Here is a 26,264-nt window from a genome sequence, read left to right as displayed (position 1 = left end):
GCATTACTTGGCCTATCCGCAAAACGTTTTGGCTCAAATCTCTGTCTTGCTAAAGCTTGGGATTGGGCTAGTTGGTTTGACATCTCAGGGAAAAAAACAGTGCAGAGACGGGGACTAACGGATGAAAAGAAGACAGTACAGAGAAAAGACAGTACAGCGCTTGTACTGTCTTTTCGTCCGTTAGTCCCCGTCTCTGCGCTGTTTTTTTTCCCCTGCTCTGTCTTGCTCTCATTTGTGTATCACTACTGATACACCATATACGACCTACACGCACCATAGACAGCAAAATATAATTCACCTAGAAATATGCTGCAGGCCCTGAATCCATGCAGTGTCGCACAGAGCATGCACCGACCAACATGGACAGGCGCATCACATTATTTTACGTGTCCCTAATTAGCTCAGGCGACTCGCATTGCAGCTTCAATATGCACCTGGACACCACAAGCGTAAAGAGGCATTGATGAGTAGATGGTACGGGGCTGAATGTCGCCAGTACACGCGACACTTCCACTTCAAGCTACATCAGTTTTTGACGCGCACCTGCATAAAACAGTGCCGACCAGGCCCTCTAAATAACAGAAAGCATGCGCGCACATCACCATCTTCACAACTATTATCATCATCGCGACAACACTGATCTGGCATATCAAGCTAGGCATCTCTTCGGCTGACATCGCCACTCACTTAAAATCCCTCTCTCTCCAACAACTGGCCGAGTGAATGTAATCAGTTCGCCCATTATCAGTTGTCTTGGGTGGTCAGGACTGCCCCGTCTGGTGAGCTTTTTACCATGTCGAAGTCGTTTCGCCAACCAGTCTAAATTTCTGCGTTGAATAGTCTCTCTCTCTCTCTCTCTCTCTCTCTCTCTCTCTCTCTCTCTCTCTCTCTCTCTCTCTCTCTCTCTCTCTCTCTCTCTCTCTCTCTCTCTCTTCTCTCTCTCTCTCTCCTCTCTCTCTCTCTCTCTCTCTCTCTCTCTCTCTCTCTCTCGCTGCTTGCAGTGAGGCGTTATGCCCGGATCCCAACCTTCCCATATCCAACCAGTCCTCGCGCAATCCTATTTATTCAATTCTTCTTCTTCTTCTTCTTCTTCTTCTTCTTCTTCTTCTTCTTCTTCTTCTTCTTCTTCTTCTACTACTACTACTACTACTACTACTACTACTACTACTACTACTACTACGACTGCGTTTGTTATTTTTATTATTATTACTACTGTCGTTCACGTGTTATCTTTCAGCGTGCCGAAGAGCACGTCCCAAGCGAAGCCGCGCGTTGCACGGCTACACCGCCGGAAGACCTGGACAAGGCTCTGACCTGGAAGTCTCCACGCCATCTGATAGCAGATTTCATTCATTCCGCTTAGAATTTCTACCCGAGACTTCGATCGACCCTTCACACTATCCGCAGGGGCAGCGCGGTCCGTCTCATCTGAGGCATTTGAGCGGAGGAAGACGACAGATGCAGCATTGCCATTCAAAGAGCCTGCATTACATCATTGTGCCTTATTGCGAATGCTGCCTGAAAGTTACCGTGGGTTAAAGAGCTCACCTTACACTCGAATTACTTCCAAAAAGTAATGAAATTAGTTTAGACGTAGACACCTCCATTGAGAGCGGCGGCCCACGTATGCACTTTACTTGCGGAGTTTTTTTTTTAAGAACTTGGCTTAATTTTTCTTTAAAAAGACCCAACCGCGGCCTTATAGCCTGCATTCACTGGCGAGGCACGCATGCAGGCAACCATATCAGTGTGCCGTCACTGGTTACGTCGCCCTCAACGGAATGCTGGTACTTGTCCGCGCTAAACACACGATGTGTTTTGGACGTTCCAAACTCTACCCCACCGATCGCAAAGTAATGCCTCGGCTCCAATGCGAGTGCGATTAACATCTCTGTTGACACCACCGTTGAGAATCTGGTTGAAACGGAGCAGACGACGGACACCGGTTTTTTTTGTTTGTTTGTTTGTTTTCTTCGGCGTGCGGGTGCAGTGGGCACAAGCCGCGCCATGTCCGTGGCGCTTCGGCCGTGTCCGTGGCCGTTTCCACTGTTGCCAAGCGAAGAAATTGACAGCTAAACTTTTCAATGAATACCACCTATACTGTTTCCCGCGCCGAGAGAACGCCTGCAGGAAACGCAACGCTCAGAGACTGTGCAGGAAGGACGGCTTGTAGGGGTCTGGAAAAACGATCCACGTCACGATACTGTACGCAAAGAGCACGGAGAGTGTCATGTGAACATCATCCGAGTTCCCTACGGCCCACTGGCAGGGTGTACGGTCGCATGTGGCTCAGCAATGCTGCTCGTCCTCAGCGACACAATACAACGAAAGTAGACAACACTGCAACGCCAGACGCGGACTGTTGACCTCCTTTCAACGTAATCTGCCCCGAGAAAGGATCTGTAGACGCCGGCACCTGCTTGGTGTCTCGGGCTCATACATATGGCAGGGCGGACAAGTATTTATAGCCCACGTCTGTTGTCTGTAAAGCCTTTCGGCGCCACCTTAGCGAACTTTTCTGGATGCTATTATTCCGCTATATTGGTGCATCAAGCTTTTAAGGCGAATGTGTCTCGTTAGAAGGTTGGCTTCTAATGGACTCGGCGTCAACCAGAAAGGTACAAAAACCCCAGGAAGGGAGAAGCGAATGAAACATTCCAGCCGCAGCAGAGGCGATTAATGATTACAAAAAGTAATTAGTGATGAATTAGTAATGTGGAGTAAAGTTGGATTAAGGCGGATTAATGTGAATTAGGGTGAATTATTACAAATTCAGAAAATTGGGGGAATAAAATTAATGAAATAGTGATGCATTAGTGATTGATGTAATGATCACTGAGGTGAAGCTATGGTCGTATAAGGTGAGTTTACGGTGAATATGAATTAATAGCGTGTAAGGTAGGTTCAGCTGAATTGAGGTTGAATTAAGGTGAAAAAATACGGATTAGGGTGGATTAAGGTGACACTAAAGGGCAAAAAGGCGGATTAAGATGGATTAAAGAGGGTAATTATCGTGGCTGTTGTGTAGACGTACATACAAAGGTACCCGTGAAAATAGTACGCCAGGACTTCACCTTCAAATCACATAAGCAGCGTTTCCCTAATTCTTTGTTTATTTTACTGGTTTTTGTGGTAGTGTGTGATCTCCAGAAAGAGCGCCATTAGGCGACACCCCTCCCTTTTTTCTATGCGTTCATCCGCACCGGCATTACCTAAGTCTTATCCACTATACTTTATTCGTTATACTGACGCTTTATTGGGCGGACGGCCGAGCGTAACCCGCCGCAGTGGCTCAGTGGCTAAGGCTTCGTGCTGCTGAGCACAAGGGCGCAAGTTCGATTCCCGGCGCGGTGCCGCTTTTCTGGTGAGGCGGAAAGCGAAAACGTACGTCTGTTCGAAATTTCGGTGCACGTTAAAGGTCCCCAGGTGGTCAAAATCAACCCGGAGCCCACCACTACGGCGCTCTTCATCGCCTGTGCAGCGTCGGCGCGTTAAACGCCATAATCAATCAATCATGGCCGAGTGCCTTTTGGGTCCACAACTGAACGCATGAAGCATCAAACACACGCATTAAGTGCGCACATATCCCAAACGCTTCCACCAACCTCGCAGATTTCGTTCGAACTGCGGGAATGGCGGATCAACGCTCCTTCAGCGTATTGTCTTCTGCAAACACTCCTTGCAACCACGAAACCTTGACTTCAAGATGAAAGCCTTAAAGCATAGTTCCACTACGAGTGCAACCGAAATACGCCACAAAGCACGCGCCGCACCTCAGCAGTACTGCACAGAGAATGGGATCACGTGGCTGCTTCGTTGCTAGGCGATGCCTGGGCGTGTGCAAAGCCGCGTGGAGGAGCCGGGCTCGCCTGCTGAGCGAAAGAACGCTGTTCCGCTGCCTGTCTCCTTGGTAACACCTCTGGTAAAACAGGTTTGATCCGGTTAGACTGGCTTTCAAGAAGAAACAGGTGTTTGTGCGTGGGCCATGCGAATTGTGCTCCCGGAAAGAAGCGACACCGCAGTCACAGCGTGCACTCCGGTGCAGGTACCACATGCAAAAACACAACTCCCGCAGGGCTTTGAAGTGCTTTTTCGAATCCTTACATGTAATCAATCTTAAGTGCCCTTGCCTTTTGTTTTTTGTTTGCTGCTCCCGCCAGCGATTCTTGTTTTATACCCCGCGGGCCGCAGACACTGGCCCGTGAATGCGAAACACAATCTAGCTTTATTTGAAAGAACTAGCCATTGGTAGTTCACTGAACACCATTCTGGATCTGAGGACCTTTCTTTTTGCAGAAAATATAAATACTAAAAATCTTTCGAATTTCCCGCTACACGTCGTCACAGGGACGCACTAATAAGAACATCACGAATATCTATTAATCTGCCAACCGCACGCTGGCATTCAAGTGTCACTGTCAGACGGGACTAGAGGCACTCGCATACATGTTTCTTCGCTGTGGCTTGGCTGTCGATGGTAGCCAATCGCACAAACAAATGCTGCGACGTCGTAAGGATCTGGCGAGAATGCGACTTGCGCGAGCCCTGAGCGACATATACGTGTACAGGGGAAAATTTCAAGGCGATGCCGCTGTGATCACTCGTGGCATGCACACTTGGGTGGCATGCACTAGAACGCACCGATGGGAAGCGAAATTCACCAGTAACAGCTGAATTGAAGTACACGGGGCAGGGATAAAAAAAAGCCGTGGCCTTGAACCGAAAAAAACAACTGTGGTTGATTCCTCTGTCATAGCAATCGGTAAAACACGAAAGTGAAATGTTCAGCGAAATCTGCAGCTGAGCATGATTCACGGGTCGGCGGCTGTTTGGCGGGTGTGCTTGGCGAGCGACGTCCTGCTGCCGGGTCGCTTTGGCAAAGGCGCACTGGAGTCATTTTCGTGGCGGATATGACACCAGTGAAACCTTGGTGTATCCTGGCATAAAACACTTTAGTGTTAAAATACAAAACTCAAAAGCGAACCCCCCTAAGTATAACGTACTCGTTAGAACTAAAGGTTGCTTCCCCGCAAGGAGACCCTGTGTGGAGGGGTGCACCCTTTACAGGCCGCTTGCTTCGTTGTACTTGCGTAACTTCCGTGACGGATATGATGTGAGGGAAATCTTTGTGTATGCCGGAATAAAACACTTTCGTTTTAAAACGCCATGGCGATCACGATACGCAGCATAAATATGGACATCAACAGAAAAGTCGCCGAATGAGATCAAACGCGTAGCAAAGACACGAAGTAAAAAAAAATTAGTTCTCTATTTTGTGCTTGTACACTCTCAGAAGTCTCCGTAGGGTGTCCTCACCACAACGTTCGAGAATTACCAATCCAAGTGGCCTGGTGTGAAAATTCGGCCAATGGCGTGTCTCAGCATTCAATTTGAGTGACACGGGGCGTCTGGGCAGGTATATTCCGCAATGAAAAACGCCATCTACGCCTTGCGTGTTGCCCCAGGCACATGCACTTTTTGTTTAATCAAATCGCATGTTGGGCTTTGTCATTCGCGTATTTGCACATTTCGTCACTTCAACTGGTCATTCTGGAGTGTTGTAGTGAAGGCGACCGATGGGGTCTTCTTCGAGTTGGACTTCTTAAGCTCTGAACTTTTTAAACTCATGATCACTTATGAGCAAATAAAATGTCCCAAACAAGGCTCGTAATTTCTCGAGGTACGCTCAAAACCTCACGTGGATAGGCGCCAGATATTGCGCAAAAACAGGAATCCACGAGAAAAAAGAAACGGTTTATGAAATGTTTCCCACACGCCATTGCGTACTACAATCCTTCACTGTGTCCCCATATTCCCCGCCCCTTCCGGTCTAACCAACCAATAACGTGCCGAACTCGTAAATCTCGCTATTAAAGTACTGTTAAACATATGCCTTGAAATCACGAACACTGATCTTCCGCGTACAAGTCATTCCTTCTCTCGTTTCTTTTTCGTTGTCCCCCCTGCCCTTGCGAGCCTGTCTATTACACCAGAAAAAAAAAACAAAAAAGCAAAGTTAGCCCATTCCGTGGTCACCAACAAGGTAAACGCCAGCCTCAAGACCATTTCGTGAACTAAAAAAAAAAGCCGTGCTACTGTGCCCTTTCAGAGATAAGGTAGCCTGAAATAAGGGGACGAGCGAACAGAGGTGCAGCAAACGGCCTCCGTTACACAAAGGGGAAAAAAGGTAGCAAGGCGGACGAGAAAAGATTGGCGAGGCCTAGCTTGACCACAAAGGTGACGACCCACCATTGAATAAGATGACGCAGCGATAGTATTGGCTCGTTTAACAATGTGGCGCAGTGCGATTGGTTGTTTTTGTTTGTAATAATGTCTGACCCGCGCGCTGACTGGTCGCTCTTTCTTGCGGGTTCAGTGATAGGCGAGTGTGTTTTAGCTGAGCGCCGCGCCTCGCGTGTGGGCAGAGCGGCACGTTTTTGCGACTAAAGCTGGGCTAAGCAAAGCGAAAGAGCGACTGTGCGCCCGCACCGCTTGCTTAGCTAGAGCGAAAGGCCCTGAAATAGCTCAGAGGTGGTTCAAACAGAAAGGAGGCGGTGGGTGTGGGCGAAGAAGCCAAGAACCTGCCCGGTTCAGCTTAACCCCGACGCAGTTGATTAACCAATCCGAGGATGAAATTTTGGCGAATGCGATGTCGAGCATGCTGCTTGGCTGAAAAGGTTAGCGTGCGATGCTTTGCGGTGGAGTTGAACCAACGGGACTGCCATAGAGCGGTAGGCACACGGCCGGTCCGGACACGCGCGGTATACGAGCGCACACCGTAAACGAGCAGAGCGCAAATGAAACTTGGCGGGTACGCCACTGTTTCGCAGGAATGCACATCACGCTTTAGCGCTACAATACGTCAATACTAAACCTTTTCACTAGCACTGCCTTCTCGCACTGTATAGGCTCCGCGAGCAACGTATATATTAAATGCAGAGCATTTCAGTAACTCACGATGTCACCCGCGTTGACGTCCGTAGTCCGCACCGTCGTTGTCCCTACTATATAAAAAAATACTATCCGGCGCCCGGTTTCGATCCCTCGACCCTGCGGGCGGAACGCAATGTACATGGTGCTCTACCCACTGCGCCACAAAGCCGACACAGAATGGGACGCTACGAACGCGCCTTATATCCTTGACTTATTCAAATTACTGCTGACGTAACGCAAACTACTTAATGTCGTGCGCCCCCGGAAATGCTCTGCATTTGATCGTGCCCCTCGCGAGGGGGATGTTTCACTGCGTCTTCTCTCGGTCGCGGGACCCGTGGCGCCATTTGGCGGAGGCGCGGCACAACTCGTAGTTTCGTCTGCTTCTGCACCTCCAATCGGGGAAGTGCAGGGAAAGCGGTGAACTCATCCTGCACTCTCTGCGCCAGGCGATAAATCAAATGGCGAGTGCTGCACTACCTGAATGAGTTCAGCGAGTGCAGCCAAACCGAAGACATTTTTTGCGCTGCATCGATTTGTCGTAAGCAGAATCACGCTAGACTGTATGTTGTGGCGTTCCATATTACTCTATAGCTGATGCAGCCGCCAGCGCTGGCCACTCTTTGCGTAACACGACACAGCTTCCTTTCTCTCGAGAGGATGGTTGTGCCCTTATCTACCGAACTGGTTGGAGAGAGCAAATGTTGAAGTGGCAGCATTCTCGCAGCGGATATCCACCTCCACATGGAATTGACCCTTTCTGTAAATTCCGTGTTCCACCCGACCTAAGCAAAGCGTCTGAAGGTGTACTGCATCGTTTGCGTCTCAACGTGGCTTACACCCGAACCTTCAAGTTCAAAATAGGGTGGGAGGATTCACCACTGTGCCCAACGTGCGCTGTGCGCGAGACTACCGAGAACTTGTGTATATGCCCGCGATTTTCCGCTGCGCGAGTTACAGCGGCGAGCTGCCTGTCTCGTGTTCGACGCGGAGCAAGCCTTCAGCTGTGTCACTTTCTTGGACCCTGGGACAACAACAATGACTCATATTTAGGGACAAAAATTCTTCTGCGTTTTTTGCGACATTCAGGACTAGACAAAACTTTGTAATTCTTCCATTGTGCGCATGGCTACGTCTGTACGCGTTTGCGTCGTCGTGTGCGCTTTGACTCCTTTTTCTTGTTAGGCGCTCTGCGCTTCCTGGGCTCCATTCGCTCAATTTTTATTTCTTTTCCTTAACTTTATTTCGAATTTTTTCCTTGCACTACATTGCGTGCCATTTTTATTTAACTTTTTTTTTCTCTCTATTGCTGCTTTCCCGATCTCTCACATTCACTTCACTGCATTGTAATCATCCCCATCTGGCGTAGCAAGCACTGCCGCTAGCAGAGCTGACCTCTTCAGCCCACATTAAAGAGTTCTACTTCTCTCTCTCTCTTTTTTCATTCGGTAGGCAGAGCTGTTACGTAAATTAGGGTTGTACTACAGCGTGGCGCGTGCACATTCCAGTTTCAAGGTGGCTGCACCCCAGTCCTTTACTTTTTTTTTTCCTGGCGCTAACTGTTGGAGAAGGAAGGATTTGGATAATGAGCCAACAAGCAGAGGTAAAAATTGCGGCTAGTTTCCTGCTAAATAGCAAGATGCTCCTGTTTCGGGTGAAACTCGATATCGCTCGATATTTTCTGCTTGGTATACGACATATAAGAACAAATCAGTGAGAACACTTCTTCTTTCACCACCTTCAAAGGACCCCAAACCAACACCTGTCCGCACCGAACCCTCCTCTATGCCGTAAATCCGACCGAGTATCCAGCCACCTGCAAAGATAGATAGATACAACTTTATTTGAGCCGTTGAAGTCACTGTTGAGGCGGCCTCCGGCGGGGTGGTCCCTTATTCGCAGGGCCCATATTTCACAGGGCCCATAACCTGCAAATGCTGCCCAGCAATCGGTGTCCTATAGATACAAATATGGGAGTGCCAGGAAACGCCAGGTCTGCAACCCATCCACAATCCCTCCATTGAACAGTCGACGGTGCGGTTGGCCAGCAAGGACCCTGCGGCCCAGCTGGTGAACAGGGCCCGCGCAGCCAGCCACAGCCATGGATAAAGACTGGGGTGCCCTAACCAGCGTCGTAGGAACTATTTTTCCCCCGGGAGAGCAAAGACATGCCATCATACACATAACCAAATTAATCATCATTATCGTCATCATCATCGTCGTTTTTGTTGTTTAAATATTATCATGATCACTTATTTTCAGTTAGTAATTCTGCAGGGACTGTTCAGTGGCGCTGAATTGACTAGTACACATAAGTAATCGCAATCAAGCCACCAACATAAAACCAAATCAAACCCAATGAAATTCTTACTCAACAAAACAGGTGCTGGCTAGCACAGTAAAAAATCGAAGCCCCTTTTTTAAGAGAGAGATGGTGAAAACGCGAAGCTTTCTGCCGTGCTACCCGCGTTAAAGTGAAAGGGCAAAATCCAGACAGCTTCGAGAGAGAGAGCAAGAAAGACCAGCAATAAAGGGAAAAAATGGCACGTAACGCGAGGGACCCGCATTCGATCTAAACACAACACGGCAAGTGTTTTCTGTTGAGGCGCTTGAAGTGCTTTCGCTTATCATCATCACCGCTTTGTGAAACTAAATGTGTAAAGTAGGCTTTCCTGCAGTGCGCTTCGCACGCCGAACGACGTCATTGGTAAGGCATAGAAAGCCTCGCTTTAAAAGGCCAGGATGTTAAAGCATTTTGCCCCTTGATTGGGGGAGCCACGCTACCCCATCTGTAAAATAGGGGGGAGCCATCTCTCCCCCTGCACCCCCTGTTTCGACGCTCCTGGCCATAACAGCAGCACCTGCTGTTGAATAAACATTTTATTCATTTATTCATTCACTAAGAGATTAAGAAAACTTGATTCCAAGTTAGTTCTGACTGTGCACATCTGAAGAGCATTGCCAGTGCCAAAATGCACAGATAAGAAGAAAAAAATATGAGACGTCCATGAGCCATGCAGCGCACAGCGGATATGCCCTACCGCCGCTACTCTAAATAAGGAAATATAACGAAGTTGGCATCTTGTGCAAACCGCGTGATGTTATTGGGCTTCATTGGCAGCCTTGATTTCAGCAAGCTGCTGAATAGGATAGTATTATGTACCAAAATAAAACACCTGTTTTCAGAAAACGCTATTTTGTCCCGGGCTATGAATTTAACAAATAGCACCACCCCCCTCACCCCTCCACCATCCGAATGTCAAAGATAACGGAAAAATATGGAGGCATGCGGTGTGGGTATTCTTCAAATGAGGATGCCGTCACCATCACGGCGGTCCTTAACACTGATCATTTTAGGAGTGGCGTCGAAAGTGCGTACGACATCGATGCCCGGGGCTGAACTCATGGCACCGTATTTTCGCGCGTATAACCCGCCTCGACAATGCGAATATTTCAGTGGCAAAGTATGGGAGGGATAATACGCGGGGTTTTTTCTTAATTGCAGCTTCACGGCCATGCCCGTTGTGCCATGAAGCTACACTGCGCGTAGTGCCGTGAAGATGACCTTGTGTACAACAGTGAGGACTGCGGCTCAAGTGATAGCTCTAGCGAGAGCAGTCAGTGTATTCTTTCGCCTTGCAGTCAGTGTATTCTTCTTGCTAAATATACGTTTTTTTTCCTACGTAGTATCTGATGTGTTGCTTGTCTAGCTGCGGAAGCGCGCCTACTGCCCTGGGTTCCCACCTTGGAACTGCTCGTTACGAATACCGCGCCTGCGCAGTACGTAATCAGTGACGTTGTGCCCTTCAGAACCTGCAGTACTACATGACCTACTTTACTGTGTATGCGCTTCTACTACTGTCTGGAGTCCGTTTTCTTTCTTTCTTTTTTGAGGAAAGTAAAAACCATTTCTGAATCTGACTTTGATACTGCGCCGCTAATCAAACGTCTCCCAGCCCCGTCAGTTCGAAATCCGGTTAATTCGAACATATTTTCTGTTCCCTCGGAGTTGCGATCAACGAAATTCGGCTGCATTGCGTAATATGCGCAAGTGACAAACCTCCATGACGAAGGATAACGTGTGTTCACCAAGGGAACATAGATGACATAAATGTAGAAGTTGTGAGTCAATCTCTTGGTGGTCACGCGTTGCTTTGTGAATAATTGGAATTCGTAGTCCCTTTCGATAACACCCATCTCTCTCTCTTACGCGTGCGCGCGCGGAACTGATAAAATGAAGCCACCGGCGGGGCGACTGCAGGGAAGGCGGGCTTCGCTGCCATGCCGGTGTGATAAGTTTCGTTGGTCGGTTCATAACACTGGATCTTGCCTGATACTGTGGGCAGGCCGCTCGTTTTTCTCGAGCGAGCAGAAAGCACGGATCAAGGAGCCCGACCCGAACAAAGGGGAAACACCAGCTCGCTGGTGCTCAACAATCCCAGCACAGTGCGCTCGGATACAATTCTTAGCCATCTCTCAGCCCTTGATCACCGTCCGACAGAAAGCTGATCACCCCTGTACGTTCTACCGCACGCTTACTAAAACGGCGAAATTTATCCGTGCTGTTCTCTCGGTTTGGATTGCATACGAAAGCAGCATACATGCATCACGTGGTACTCAAGAAGGTAAATACCGCGGTAGTGAAAGCACCCAGTTTTCTTTTCCTTTTACAAAAAAGTTGCGCTAACGTTGCTCGCACTTCATCATTCCAATTACTATTTCGTTGCCGTTGACAGCGAACCCGTTTATGACTATAGGGTTCCGTGGATATTTCGTACCCGTCAACAAATGTGGGTGTGGAAAAACACAGCTCCCGAATTTGATGCAAAAGTTCCAGGCGTTCCGCAACTCTCGTGTGTGTGCGGATTGCTTGCTCGCTTGCGTTGAATTTCACTTCTTTTCTGCTCGGTCGCCGCAATTGGAAGGCCACGCATAGTCCGGACTCCAGGACGCAGAAGACGGCGAACATTTCTCGTGTAGAGACTCTCTGCCCAAAAATGCCACGCCCCGATTTTCCACCACAAACGGACGCGCCTGCCCACGATTGCAGACCGTGTACCGAGATTGAATGCCGTCGGGGAACGGCTAGTCGCAGCTTCCGCCAAGTTTCGCGTGCCTGCGTTGAAAATTCTGTGTCAACCCACAGCTTCGATGATCCTCCACCTTCGCCGAAGACCAGAAGAAGACTCGAGCTTCTTCTTCTTTCTTTTTTTTTTTTTACGTTATAGTCGCAGAACTATCGGAGCAGTGTCCCGAAGAAGGAACCTTACCAGCTCGCGCGACCGTTATCGTCCCGGGCCGTAAGGTCGACGGGTGTGTTACACAAATGGATGCCGTTAACGTGCCAGGTCTGCAATTGCCGGCGGACTTGATTCCACTCTGCTGCATTTCAGGGCCAGAGCCACGCGCAAGGCGCAATCTTTGCATTGTTGAGAAGGTCCGGAAATGTTTGCGGCCACTGACGTCTTTGGTACTGCGGCATCGTTAGGAAAACTTCGCAACTACTGTTTGTGCGGAGCGGGGGCGACCTATGTGCGCAGGTGTTTGGGGGCGAAATCCGCCCCAAGGCACTTTTCGCCCTTCACTTCTACAACACGAAACGGAGCCTTCAGAACTGGTTAGCATCCCGTACACCCTACCAGAGTTTTAAGCCTGCGCTGCATGCGTTTCGTTGGAAAGCTCGTGCAGTGCATACAACTAACATGTGCACAGCAGGCCACGAGGGCCCAAACAAACAAGCTCAGTCTCCAAAGTAATCGACTCAAGTCGCCAGTGCGGGTCACAGGCCGAGCAGACACGAAAAGGCATTCGCAGTTGTCCGCTACAGACGCGCTGCAACCTAAGTAACGACGCGGCTGCGCTGTTGCGAGGCAGTTTCGAAGCTCTCGTTTCTCCACAATTTCCCCCTTCCTAGCTAGCCGATCGGAGCAGCCAGATCGCGGGCCGAGCGACTGCACGGGCATTCGACTACAACGGGGACAACTGCAGGCGAAGCAGCGCAAGCTGTCAGTCAAGACGGCGAAATGATCGCGGCCCGTCGCTGTGCGGCAGCTCCAGCACAGCGCGCCGTCGGGCAATCAAGTCGGAATTTCAGGTATGACTGAAGTGGCCCCCGTTGGCCTCCTCCTCGCCCGCAGAGCGGCCCGCTTGCGCGAGACACGGCGACTCGGCGCAGAAGAATGTGCGAGGACAGGCCGCCTATCGTCGCTTCGCCCATAAATATTCGCCCCTGGACCCCGGAAAGAAAAAGCGGCCGCCGCCGCGGCTGCACGCAGAGCCGGGGAGAAAAAAGAGCCCCGGCTCAACGCCCCAAAGACTCTGCAGAGAAACGCTCGACGCGGCGATGCGCGCACGACACGAGAACCACCCGCCGCTGTTCGGGGATCACAGACGTCCCGCGTGATCCGGCTCAGCCCTCGTCCTGGATCAATCGGAGAAAACGAGCGAGGGGCTCCGAGCAACAGGTGCGAGCCCGGGTGCCGCTGCGTCGGCCGGCCGGCGCACGCACCGCGCGGCCCTGCTCCTCACCTGCTCGATGTCTCGTTGCGACAGCGTCTCCATGGCAGACAGCGCCTTGAAAGCCGCGCTGCCTCGTCTTCATGCTGGCCACGGGACGAGGACGCCGCGCCGGCGCGTGGTCGTCGACGTCGTCGCTCGCCGGGCTATGCCGCCGGCGCACAACGTGTCCCGCTGCCGGAGAAGCACCGCCGCCGCCACTGGTGCTGCCGCCATGTTTGCGGCAGCAGGCACTGAACTCGGGAGCGAGCGGCGTGCACGCAGAGGCACGCGTCACAGGCTGCTGCCGGTCCCCCACTGCGCCGACCCGCTGTCTTCTGTCATCACGCACGGCCCACACCACACACGCGGATCGCGCACACAGACAGACAATATGTCGGGAGCGCTGCGCTCGCCACTGCTCGCTGCTCGGCTCCTACTCCACTGCTCCCGAGGAGAAAACGAGCAAGGTGCTGCAAGGGGGCGGGCACAGGGGCCGCACGCGGCATTTCGCCCAGGACCAGCAAGGGCAGCGGAGAGCGGCCAGAGAGGCCGAAACGTCACCAGCGTCACGACTGCGCGGCGCGCGCTGCCGCTAGTGCGGATGTTCGTCCTACGGCGAAATAGCTATCGTGAGGCACCGAAACGCCGCCACCGGCAGAGTGGCGCGGCAGTCGTACAGGACTTGAAAACTTTGCAAAGCGTGCTCGGTAGCGCGCGTGCGGAGGCTCTTTAATAAGGCCTGCGTGAAATGAAAAGGGGATTTAAATTTGTGTCACCATTTTTCTGATCAGGTATTCGCTCTAGGTTTTGACAAGCGCGTGCACTTTCCTAGACGCTGGAATGGGCGTCGGTCGCGATATGTGAGCACACCTCTGTTTTACAAAAGCGTTTCAAAACTAAATGTGTGCCCGCCCCGCGGTTTATGTCAGGCGGAAAGCACCATAAACAAGCCTACGGCGAATGCTAAACCAAACGACATCGCTGCCTACCGTAGCGCCGCATGGCGTTAGCGCTGGAAAGTCGGGGCAAACAGGCTCGCTGAGCTACCGTGAGTGCTCCGCGGCCCGCCAACGAACTGGAAACGGCACCGAGGGTCCGAGGGCGAGGGGGCCGGCACGCCAAGAGCGGCAAGGTAGCAATTTGATCGCGCTGCGTGGCTGCGTTCCACGCTTCAACTCGCGCGCGGCTGGGGGAGAAGAGCCCCATCTGGCAGCATCGTGGACGGTGCGCACACCGACAGTCGCGCGAGACGTCGTGCTGGGGCCGCCCACGGCTGCTGGCCGCACTGGCCGCCATGTATGGATGCCAGGCCGCTTGACGTGCCCCATTAATCAATCGGGGGAAAACGAACTTGAGCGATATCGAAACGTTCGAGGTGCAGTTACAAGAGAAGGGCGCTTACCAACCTGTGGAACCTGTCGGCGTATATACAGTCAAGTCCGTTTATAGCGAACTGCAATATGCACCACGATTAGTTCGATATATCCGGTAGTTCGATATAGCCGAACCCGCCTATAACGAGCTTGTTGTTACAAGTTCGCAATCCGCGGGAGCCCCCCCCCCTCACCCTCACCAACTCCGCCATCCGCGTATGCAGAAAAGAACACAGTACAGTAGCCATTAGCATACCAAAATAATCCAATTATTGCAAATAATAAAGCTACTTTCCGCCTTAACTGCCCACCTTGCAAAAAAAAAAAAGTGGTGATTTTTGTTTTCACTTTCGTTTTGACGGCTTCAACTAGCATAGCGTTCTCTACACGAAACATTGTTTGCACCAGTTCAAGTCCACGTCCTCAAAAATCTAAGAAGCATTGGCGGAGCACATCGACTGCCGAAAGCGTTTCATTATAAGCGTCGGACGGATTTCACTCGCGACATCATCGGGAACGCTGGCGAGCTCTTCCCACAGTTCACCGATGCTGCTGTCTTGGTCCAGACTCGCTGACTGGGCGGGTTTCGTCGCGAGTCCCGCGCATCTGAAACAGTTACTGAAAGTACGTCGCTCCGTGCGAGAGAGAGAGAGAGAGAAATAACATTTACAGAAAGAGCTCCCCCCTTATGGGGCGGTGGCGGCTGCCCACAGGGCCGCAGCGACCTGGAGGCCTCGGGGGGTGACTAGCACCTGGTCCGAAACCTCGGAGCTGTGCGAGGCGCAATGTCTCAGTCGCGGCTCTTGCTCCGTGGTCGCGGCCAATCCACATCTCAATCGCCGCTCCGAGATCATGCATTTCGGCGGCCATTCTAGGCGCCCAGAGTTCGATATATCGGATGTGAACTTCGTTATAAGGAATATGTTTCACATGTATTTCCGTAACTGAATTATTTTTGTTCGATATATAGCATAATTCGCTCTATGCGGGTTCGTCACAGCCGGGTTTGACTGTATACCGCTTCGTGCGTTTGCCCACTGTCGATGTCACTACCTGGTTTGGGTTATGTAATTTCATTGATATAACTATCGTATGGCCATTATCAACGAGGATTATGCAGGTAAATGATGTTCTGACTGATGCGAGCTTTGATAAGCTGCGGTTGTGATAGCAAACTGCGTTCATTGGGTTAAAACAACCACGTACTTTTCTTGAGATTATCTTGCATCGCAAAGAAAGGTTCACTGAACGGGCTCGGCAGCAAGAACAGGGAAAGGAAAGGGATGAATGACTAGAAAAATCAGCAAGCTTTGCCAGCCTCAGGGCGTCAGACTTCGCATAACCCAGCCACGCAGTCAAATCTCGACTTGTCACGCTTATCAAACGGCGCGGACTGCTATCGTTTGGATTAATATTACCCGCCACGATGGCTCGGTGGCTAAGGGGTTGTGCTGCTGAGCCCAGGGACGCAGGTTCGATTCCCGGCCGCGGCGGCCGCTTCTCCGATGGAGGCAAAAAGCAATCCTCATAGCCCGTGTAGCGTCGACACGTTAAACCTCATAGCCGATAGATTAGTGGGATTTGTTTTGGCAGCAGAGCTGTTCAGGCCGGCACAAATTCGTCCGTCGTAGACTGAAAACCCGAAGCCCCAAGAAAAAAAAATGTGGTTAGGGAGGTCCCGGTAATCCAACCCGTGACATTTACGACTTGAATCCGGTGACCTAACAACTGGGCCACCCCAAGGCCCGAAAGCGAAACCCTGTGTTTGAGATTTCGGCGCAGTTCACGATTCCCAGTTGGTCAAAATTATTCCGGAGCCCTCCATTACTGCGTGCCTCATCGCATGTGTTGCGACGGCAAGTTAAACCTCATAACCAATCAATCAATCAACCCCAAAGGCCCAAGGGGCAAGGGGAAAAATTATGTGCAGCCAATTGGAAAGAAAAAATAACGCTTCCCGTAGTCGGAATCGAACTTGGGTCCCTCGCGTTATGAAACCAGCGTTTCGCCGATTGAACGACTTTTTTTTTTTTAACACGAAAGTGTTTTATTCCCAGATACACGAAGATTTCGCTGACGCCATATCCGTCACGGTAGTGACGCCAGTACAACGAATCAAGCGGCCTGTAAAGGGTGCACCCCTGCACACAGGGCCTTCTTGCGGGGAAGCAACCTTTGGTACTAAAGAGAACAGCCGGTAAAACGCTTGTCTATAACAGCGATTTCAACTTCAACCAGCTACATCCGAAAACTGCCGAAACATACTCGTTCCAAACATGTCGGATGCAAAAGCGAAGGGCTAAGACTTCATTATTCCGCAGTAGTTTTATTCAAATCCCGCTCCGGCGGGGCAGGATAGGGCTGAGAGTACGAACGCTGTGTTATAGACAAGCCTTTTACCGGCTGTACGTTATACTTAGGGTTGTTAGTTTTCGGGTTTTATATTTAACACAACAGCGTTTTATTCCGCGATACCCCAAGATTTCACTGACGTCATATCCGTCACGGAAACGGCGCCAGTACACCTTTTCCGAAGCGACCCGCCAGCAGGACGTGGCTCGCCAAGCACACCCGCAAGACAGCCGCCGACCCGCAAATCATGCTCAGCTGCAGATTTCGCTGCACATTTCACTTTCGTGTTTTACTGATTCCTATGACAGAGGAGTCAACCACAGCTTTTCTTTATTTCTTGAGCTATCATCCCATTCCGGGAGCACAGCATTTCCTTTGGGTTCGTAGCGCGGGCGTTGGCTTTGTACTTGGATGCGGGTTTTAGCGCGGGGTAACGCGGTTCACTTTGGGACAGATGTGAAAGCCTGCGTACGAAAGGACCAGGCCTGCCAGTCATGGAGAACTTTCAGCGGCAAGTTCGGAAATAAATGTGAGGTGATGACATATGGAGCGGAAACTTGCAATGGCGCCTTACTAAACAACTTGAAAGCAAACTTAGGTCGGCTCAACGGTGTATATGGAACGAGAATTGATCGGAGTAACACTTAAGAGACAGGAAACGAGCCTCTTGGATGAGAGAACGAACTAGAGCAGAATATACTGTCACGGGACGGGACAATAGCCGCGCCGGCATGGCCCACCACTAATAAAGACAAGGAAGAAGCTGGGTGCGGGGCGCAGCCAGCTCGGGCTCAGTAATGGCTGCCCGTAAATAGTTCTTCGCATCATGTATATACATCGCTTAATCACCTCATGGTTCGTGTCATCTGCCGCCACGTTACAATATCATAGCTCAAATGAAGAAAAAAGGAAATTGACTTGTCTGGCCACGTAATTAGGTGAAATGACAATCGGTGGACCACCACGGGGTTAGAGTGGACACCAAGAGATGGGTCTGGAAATAGAGAAAGGCCAATTTTTGGGTGGGGGGACGAAATAAGGAAATTCGGAGGCGAACAATGGACTCGAGCGGCGCGGGACAGGAGCGGTTGGAGGTCGATGGGAGAGGCCTTCGTCCTGCAGTGGACCTAGTGGGCTGCTGCTGCTGACGATGATGTAACAACCGGGCCTCCGACGAAGAGAGGGGTGGTCGCCAGCTGGTTTTCCAGCGTTGCGCCACTAGTGAAAACTGCGCCATTTATTTTTTCAGTGGCCGATAAAACTTATTCATCGCGGACCTGTTACTTATCCGACCCAAATTCTACGACTTTAAAAACTGTGACGCTCAACTGTTTGCCGCAATCAAATAGACACGCCAAGAAAGCATTGCAGGCTCATAAATTGTCACACCACACTCTCTTCCATTGATTATTGTAAAATAAGATTTGTAGTGAGTTAAAAACAATTCCCGGTAAACACGACATCGTTTTAAGATAATGAATCATCTCGAGAAATTTGCTTGCGAGCAAATAGTAAGACGAGAGACACACTTTCCCGTACTAGCATTCTGGCTCAAGCTCACTCACCGCGAACTTCTAGAATTCGTCAACCTCGCTCGCGAAGCAGCTGGGGGTAGTATACGCAATCCAAGCCTCACCCTAGCCCCTTGAGACGCCTGTACGTGCGTTTTGGGTCGACTTTAGAAAACGTGTTGGGGGCCCGGGCATCCGCTGTACAGTCAATGGGGCTGTATTTTAACACGATCGTGTTTTATTCCCGGATATACAAAGATTTTGTTCGTCATATCCGTCACGGAAATGACACTAGTACAACGAAGCAAGCGGCCTGTAAAAGGTGCACTCCTGCCCACAGGGTCTTCTTGCGGGAAAGCAACCTTTAGTACTATAGCGTACGTTATACTTAGTAGGGTTGCTCGTTTTCTCGTTGTATATTTTAAAACAAAATTGTTTTATGCTGGGATAAACCAAGATTTCTCTGACGTCATATTCGTAACGGAAATAACGCCAATACACATTTGCCGAAGCGACCCGATAGCAGGATGTAGCTCTGCAAGCACACCCACAAGTTAGCCGCTGACTCGCAGATTTCGCTGCACATTTCACTTTCGTGTTTTAGGGATTCCTATGACAGAGGAATCAACCACAGTATTTTTGCTGTGTACTCATCCGCCAGCGTCTCCTTATGCAGTAAGGCACGGGGTCCCAATCTTTGTTCCGCTTCTCCTCACTGATCTGAGGAGAAACGGGACAGCCTGTCTCTTCTTAGGAGCGCACCCATGATTCATTCATCACTGGCCAGTGCCGAAGGTGATAACGTCGCTGCTTAGTATAGGTGCGAGCATATATCAAGCGTTACATTAAAAGTAAAAAAAGCAATGTTTCGTCAAGAACGTTGTGTAATTTATATTTAAATTTTCTATAGTCTTTTATTTTTGTGCGATTTGGACCTGAAATACTGCTAAAATATTATAGTTGATTCCTCTGTCACTGGAATCGGTAAAACTCGAAAAGAAAATGTGCAGCGAAATCTTTAGGTGAGCATGATTTGCGGGTCGGCGGCTGCCTTGTGGGTGTGCTTGTAGAGCGACGTCCTGCTGACGGGTCGTTTCGACAAAGGTGTACTGGCATCATTACCGTGACGGATATGACGTCAGCGGAATCTTGGTGTATCCTTGCATAAAACGCTTTCGTGTTAAAATATAAAACTCAAAAGCGAACAACCCTAAGTATAACCAGAGTCCTTCAATGCTTTTGAATGACTCTGGTATAACGTACTCATTAGAACTAAAGGTTTCTTCCCCGCAAGGAGACACTGTGTGCAGGGGTGCACCCTTTACAGGCCGGTTGCGTCGTTGTACTTGCGTAACTTCCGTGGCGGATATGACGTCAGTGAAATCTTTGTGTATTCTAGGCCCGGCTCGACCCAGACCGATAGAGTCTCGGCCCGGGCCCGGCCCGGGCCCGACAAATTTTTAAAATGTGACCCCCAGCCCAGCCCGAGCCCGGCGAATGTTTAAAATCTGAGCCTGAGCCCGGCCCGAGCCAGAGATATTTCTAATATATGAACCCGAGGCCGGCCCGAGCCCGGTAGAATTCAATAAAATATTCCGGAGCTCACCAGGCTGTTGTTAAATATCATCCCTGGTCCGACAGGCTATAAACATGAACTCGAAGAAGTTTGCTGTTACCCTAAAAAGCGTAAGCACAAAGCGAGCACGACTACTTTGGATTTAATTCTCCTTTAAACTTGGACCGAACTTTGTGCAACTTAAATATCGCCATTTATAAGCTGTATTTTAGGTAGTCGTAGAACTTCATTTGCTGCCTCATTTGCCAGTCTTCGAAATCAAGGCACACCGGGGATACCTTAAATGATTCCGAGCAAGTGGATAATTTTTTATTATCGCAATTCTTCAACAGATATCGCGCCTTTCGTTGTTCCATTCCTTGCTGAAATTTGAGCAGACGATGCCTATGGTTTCAGCCCTTCATTTTGTCTTTCCGTCTAGTTATGTTGGGAGCCATATGTGATCTGCACTATTGTTCTTTCTTGCCTTTAATCTTTATCATGGTTTCAAAATAATTCTTACCAGAAAAATTATGGGCTTTGCTTCGAAAATGGGTCCTTCAAACTCTGGATAGAGTGAAAAGTCCAGGTCACGTATGCTCTGTTTCTTTTAGTTTGAAAAGCAGAGTTAAAAGATAATCATGTTGTACTTTGTTGCTGGAGTGCCCTCGTTTCCTGGCCAGCTCTCTCCCACTATTCTGATAAGGCCCAGACGTTTTTTTTCTTTTTTTTGTGTGATGTAAGGCTTTCTAAGCGCAATAGCCTTTTTTTCACACCTTTTAATGGCGCCGTAGTGAATTTGCCCTTCGTTTTTTGTTGTTTTCACTTCACCTGAAAAATCAACAAGAAAACTTTTCGTTGTCAACAATTTAGAATTTGAGGCACCGGATTGCCGGGCCTCAGGGTCTCCCCGAACAAATTTTGGTTTGCGCCCGAACCCGGCCTGGGCCCGAGAAACTGCGTGCTACCCGGCCCGAGCCCGGCACGGGTAACCGTGCCGGGCCGGGTAGCCTGAGCCCGACACGGTTACTTCCGCTGTTTACCGCGGAAGTGAGCACGCGTCTCACGGGGAGCGCCCGGCGTCGTCCAGGCTTGCGCGTGGCGCTCGCAAAAGATATCAAGAAAACAGTCGCGTGCATACGCGCCTCAATTGAGGGGAGCAAAGACAGCTCGCGCACAGACGCACAGTTCGCGAAGCCGGTTGCCGCATTGCTGGCGTGTTCCACTCTGGGACAAATGTGAAAGCCTGCGGACAAAACGATCTGGACCCGCCAGTCATGCATGAGGAAGATATGACGAAGACTGCTACTACCACAGTGAAAAGCGACGACGGAAGATGAAAATAAACAATTTCAAACCTAATGCAATGCGTGGTGGTGTGTACTTCAGTGTTTACATAGAAAGAAATCCTCCAGCTCCGCTGTGGTTCAAGCCTTGCGCGACTTAGTGCAAGCTTCGCCAATTTTTTGTGTTGTTTTATTTTCGTCATTAGGTGAACCCAAAGGTGCTCGCTACGGACCTTTGCAACAGCTGGAAGGCGGTGCCATGGGTGGCGCATACAAGCAGAGAGCCGCGTCTTTCAGCAGGGGGGAGGTGAGGTAGAGGAGAAGGCCGTGTGACACGATGGACACGGGGGCCGGGTGGAGAGGGATGACACTGTTCCTCGTCCACAACTCCTAACGGGTCATGGACACAAAAAGGCGCGCGTGGGCTTTGTGGTGAAGCTGCGCGCCCTTGGCGTCCGCATCTCTTCTCATCTCGTGTGCGCTGGTAGAGAGGCAGGGAGACACGCCGGCACCACGACCCGTGCGGCAGCCGCAGCCGCAGCAGCAGCAGCAGGGCAGTGCGAGCGGCCTCCGGCGGAGCTATGTTCGCGGAATGATCGTCCCGTCATGAGCCAGCGGCTGTTCGCCGCGTCGTGACTAGAAACGTTGTTCCCGACCGGCTTTATTATCCCCCTCTTTTGCTTGGCGCGCATCATCGCCCCGCGCTCAGCCCGCGCCGTTCAATGCTCCGAGCCAACGAGCGCGAACGCCGCCGCACGAGGCCAAGCCAAGCAGGAACCGGAGCCGGCGGCGGCCGCGGGGATCGGGACCCGCTACTGGATTCGGGACGCGTGGGCAGCAACAGTCTTTTCCTCCGCTACGCAAGATGCGGCGAGGCAACAACAAAAACGGGCGACCACGCAGATGCGCCGCGAGTATTTATTTAAAATCCATACGGGCCCCGAGAATAGGGGACCGCCCCATCGGCCGCCTTGATGGTGACCCCTCTATGGGCTCAAATAAAGTTCAACCAACCAACGAAATCCAGTTGATGCCACGAACGATTTCCAAACTATGGCGCGACACTTTTAGATGCGTAGTGTCGTATGTACAACTTGGCGGTAATGAGTTCATTGTGTGTTTGTCCGTTGTCCACTGCCGTCGCGGTAACGGAGATGTTATCTAAATGCCACGCAAAGGCAATGTTCCTTATAATGCTGATATGTTAGTCGGTGAGCGCAGACGGATCTCGGGGATACTCCGGGAACACGACCCCAGTGGTGACGCTGTAAAACGAAGGGGTTCCCGGCTACGCGTAGTTACATATCTCAACCACTGTGGTGGCAGGAAAACACGCTATGCGCGAGCGAGAGGTGTGCATAATTTGCACTATTTATGCGCTGGCTGCGAGTCTTTCCTTAATATTCGCGAGTCCCACGTGCGTGTGGTATGGAGGAAAACGCAGTGCGTGGCTTCCGAAGGCGCGGTATCACTGCCTGTTAGGGTGCCTCGTTCCAGAGGCGCGTTCGTTCATGACGGGACCGTGAAGGCAAAAAAAAAAATTGGTTCATTGAAAAGGCTGCTTTCTCTCAAGAAGGACGATATGATTTCTTTTGCAATCTTCAAACAAACTAGATATTACGCAATATTTTAAAGAAACAACACTGTGAAAGCGTTACTTCTGCGCAAAAATCAGAGGCTTTCCACCCTGTGAAGAGGGAAGTCTAACGAAGCTGGCGCTCTGGCGGGATTTGCTCCGTTGGATTATGAGGACAGCGGCGATATCTCTACTTCACAGACAAAGGGAACACAGAATTCGTGAATTGAAACAATGATGTTCTATTGTAGAGCGGCGACGGCAATCACGGCGCAGGCGACGCACAGGTGGCCAGCGAAGAGCGCACGGCGTGGTGCAATGTCGCGGAGGGGTGCGGGGGAATCCGCGCGTGGCAAGTAGCATACATGGAAAGAGGCGGCGACGGTGGAGATGAGTATAAAGTAGGGCTGTATCCACTTCCGTAGGTGGGCATGCTTCACTGCGCTACCCACAATGTGGAAAGACAGCTTACAAATACCAAATATGATCTTCTTAAAGTTGGCTTCACCTCTAAAACCAAATGCATTGCTGAGAAGTAACTTTTACGGGGCCCATATAAGCTGTCATATCAAAACATGAAGGCCCTAGGGTGTTTTTTTTGTTGTTGTTTTTAACAGCGAAGCTGTTGAGCAAATCGTTTTTGTAGGGTGTCCGCAGTTCAAAATACCAGGAAAAGGCGGAGTGCTCGTGCTGGCGTGCCTCGAGCACACGTTCGTCAAGCTAAGCATACCCCCTTAAGACGACTGGCCAATGTTGGCAAAAAAAAAAAAAAGAACACCCCAGCGTTCGCCGTATCGTGGCAAGACTTGCTCGGAACAAGAAAAACGCGTCATGGTTTACGCCCCTCGTTCGCTCGTCCTCGTCTCGCCGTGCGTATGCGCTGTGTACCGCAGAAGAGCCGCGAATTGCATGTCGAAGCTTCTATAGGTGATCGTTGTATCCAGATGGCCCGGCCGCGGATACTTCGCACGGCCGAGGGGAAGAGGTCGAGCTGCTTCGAAAGGCTCTGCGTGCAAAGCACCCTCTAGGGACGATAAGTCGCATTTGCAGATGGTCGTACGAAAACGCTGACCAAGACGACGAGCTCACTCTGACCTTGCTAACATAAGGTCATTGAAATGCCGTGCCGCCGACTTCAACCACGACACCGCAACGAAGCTAAAACTTAACTGTGTGTCCGGCAATGCCCACCTACAACAGCTTCGCCATTCAAGTCTTGCGCGTGAGTGCAAGCTTCCCAGAATTTTTTATTAATTTTTGTTTATGCGCCGATATTCGTTGGTCTACGATGAGTCTGTTACCGGATACAATCTGCTGGATTATAGCCATAAACAACTTCGCTGTGAAAAAAAAAAAAAAAAGAATAGGAGTGGCTTAGCTCGGCTATGCCAGGATATACGTAGCGTCAGCTAATGTTCAGCTGGTTATTCTTAGGTTTCGTGGCTGTCCAGGATTATCTGGTTATCAGGCTTACTGGTAAAACGATTTCCAATCCAATCCAAACCAGTCCAATTTAATCCAATCCAATTCAATCAAATCCAATCCGGTCGTGGCGGCGGCGCGCCAGCTGTGCGCCGTGAGACGTCACTGCTCCTCGCGCATGCGCAGCACGGCTCTCCAGGAGCCACGCGAAACTGCTCAACCTCGGCTAGTGTAGCTCACGCTACAAAAGGTAATATAAACCCGCCTCGCAGGTTTTCACCATCCTCAGTGGGGATGTATGTTTTACTGACTACGCTTTCAGGATTCGCACTCCGGAGTCGCACGCGGCATGCGCGCTGTCGCTCCCTAATCGATTTTTATCACTCTCTGTGCCGCATAGATTGACCCTCAAGCTCTATAAGCACTCAAGGCGACAACCAGCCGTATACGCGCGGGCGGTGTGGACACGCGAAGACCCATCATCCAGGGGCACCTAATAAGGCGTACAGCCGGTAAAATGCTTGTCTGTAACACAGCGTTCGTACTCTCAGCCCTATCCTGCCCCGCCGGAGCGGGATTTGAATAAAACTACTGCGGAATTCTGAAGTCTTAGCCCTTCGCTTTTGCCTCCGACATGTTTGGAACGAGTATGTTTCGGCAGTTTTCGGATGTAGCTGGTTGAAGTTGAAATCGCTGTTATAGACAAGCGTTTTACCGGCTTACGTGACCACGTCGCGTGTCAACACTAACCGAGATAATACATTTACTCGTCTCCCCCGATCGGCTCCATTGAACCACAGAGTGCTTCACGCCCAGACGATTCGTGAACTACAGGCCAATCAGGGCAGGGAATTTGAGCAATCACAGCTCTTTTTTTTTTTTTTTTTTACGGTGCGGTTTGAGCATGGATATTGCCAACTGGGTGCTGTTGGTACGTCAGCAGATCAAGCATGAATGATAATAGGATGTAACACCAGACACCCTGCCTTTGAACACCGCGCGCAGCCCAGTTTATACAGGGTATACTACACAAGCAGCGTTCTCAATGCTAGAGCGCCGAATTTCTAAAAACCTTAGAGCCGAAGACGGCGTCCATCCGTTAAGCGAGGAGCAGGGGTACGCGTGTGGTTGGTGGTTCTCGCCCCAATCGAGTGGGAGTTGGGCAGACAGAAAGACAAGAAGAGAAGGGCTGCTCATGAGCTGAAAACGGGTTTGTCGTAAAACGAGACGAAAACGTGGAAGCTCTCGGCGCGCCTTTGTTTTTGCCTCACAAAGGAATGCCTTGGCGTGTTCCCGTGCCTGGAGAGCATATAATCTGCTCACTTCATCTTTGGGCGAAGGCGATTGCACGCCAGCGACGGATATTAAACGCCAGGGTGCCGAAATAATAAAAAGAGAGGTACGGCACGATTCACGGCACCCCGCGTGCGCTGGCTGTAGTACGGGCTCGAAAAGAAAACACGTACGCGGAGGAAGGGCTACAAGAATCGGAGAAGGTACTCGAGAGGAGAGAGGGGGAGAGAAATTACCTGCCCGGATAGATGAAATCACGCAACAGAGGAAGAGCAAATGAGCAGAAGACTATGCAGGGATGAGAGAGGGGAGCCTGCACAATCCGGCCTTGTGAGCAATAAGGAAAGAGCAAAAAATACTGCGGGACCGTTCTGCAGCGGCGCGATGGGTCGTTTACCAGCTCTCAGCAGCAGGACGGGTGGAGGAGAGGGCGCAGGGTTAAGTCGTGAGTTTTGTTTTTGCCAG

General features: G+C 50.6%; 1 protein-coding gene across 1 annotated transcript in view; it reads right to left on the bottom strand.

Annotated features, from left to right (window-relative positions):
* The window catches only part of LOC144144412 (tetratricopeptide repeat protein 28), a 112,672-nt gene extending 98,688 nt beyond the window's left edge, over window positions 1-13,984 (bottom strand). Inside the window, exon 1 of the mRNA XM_077675839.1 lies at window positions 13,462-13,984. Within this exon, the coding sequence (XP_077531965.1) occupies window positions 13,462-13,494 (33 nt within the window). The 5' untranslated portion in view covers window positions 13,495-13,984. The remainder of the gene's footprint in view (window positions 1-13,461) is intronic.
* Between the last annotated feature and the right edge of the window lie 12,280 nt (window positions 13,985-26,264).

The sequence above is a fragment of the Haemaphysalis longicornis genome, unplaced genomic scaffold (assembly GCF_048455015.1).
Source record: "Haemaphysalis longicornis isolate Haplotype H1 unplaced genomic scaffold, Haemaphysalis longicornis Haplotype H1 scaffold_7, whole genome shotgun sequence".
Lineage (NCBI taxonomy): Eukaryota > Metazoa > Arthropoda > Arachnida > Ixodida > Ixodidae > Haemaphysalis > Haemaphysalis longicornis.
Note: the sequence above shows the minus strand (reverse complement) of the source record. Positions and strands in the feature narration are given on the sequence as shown.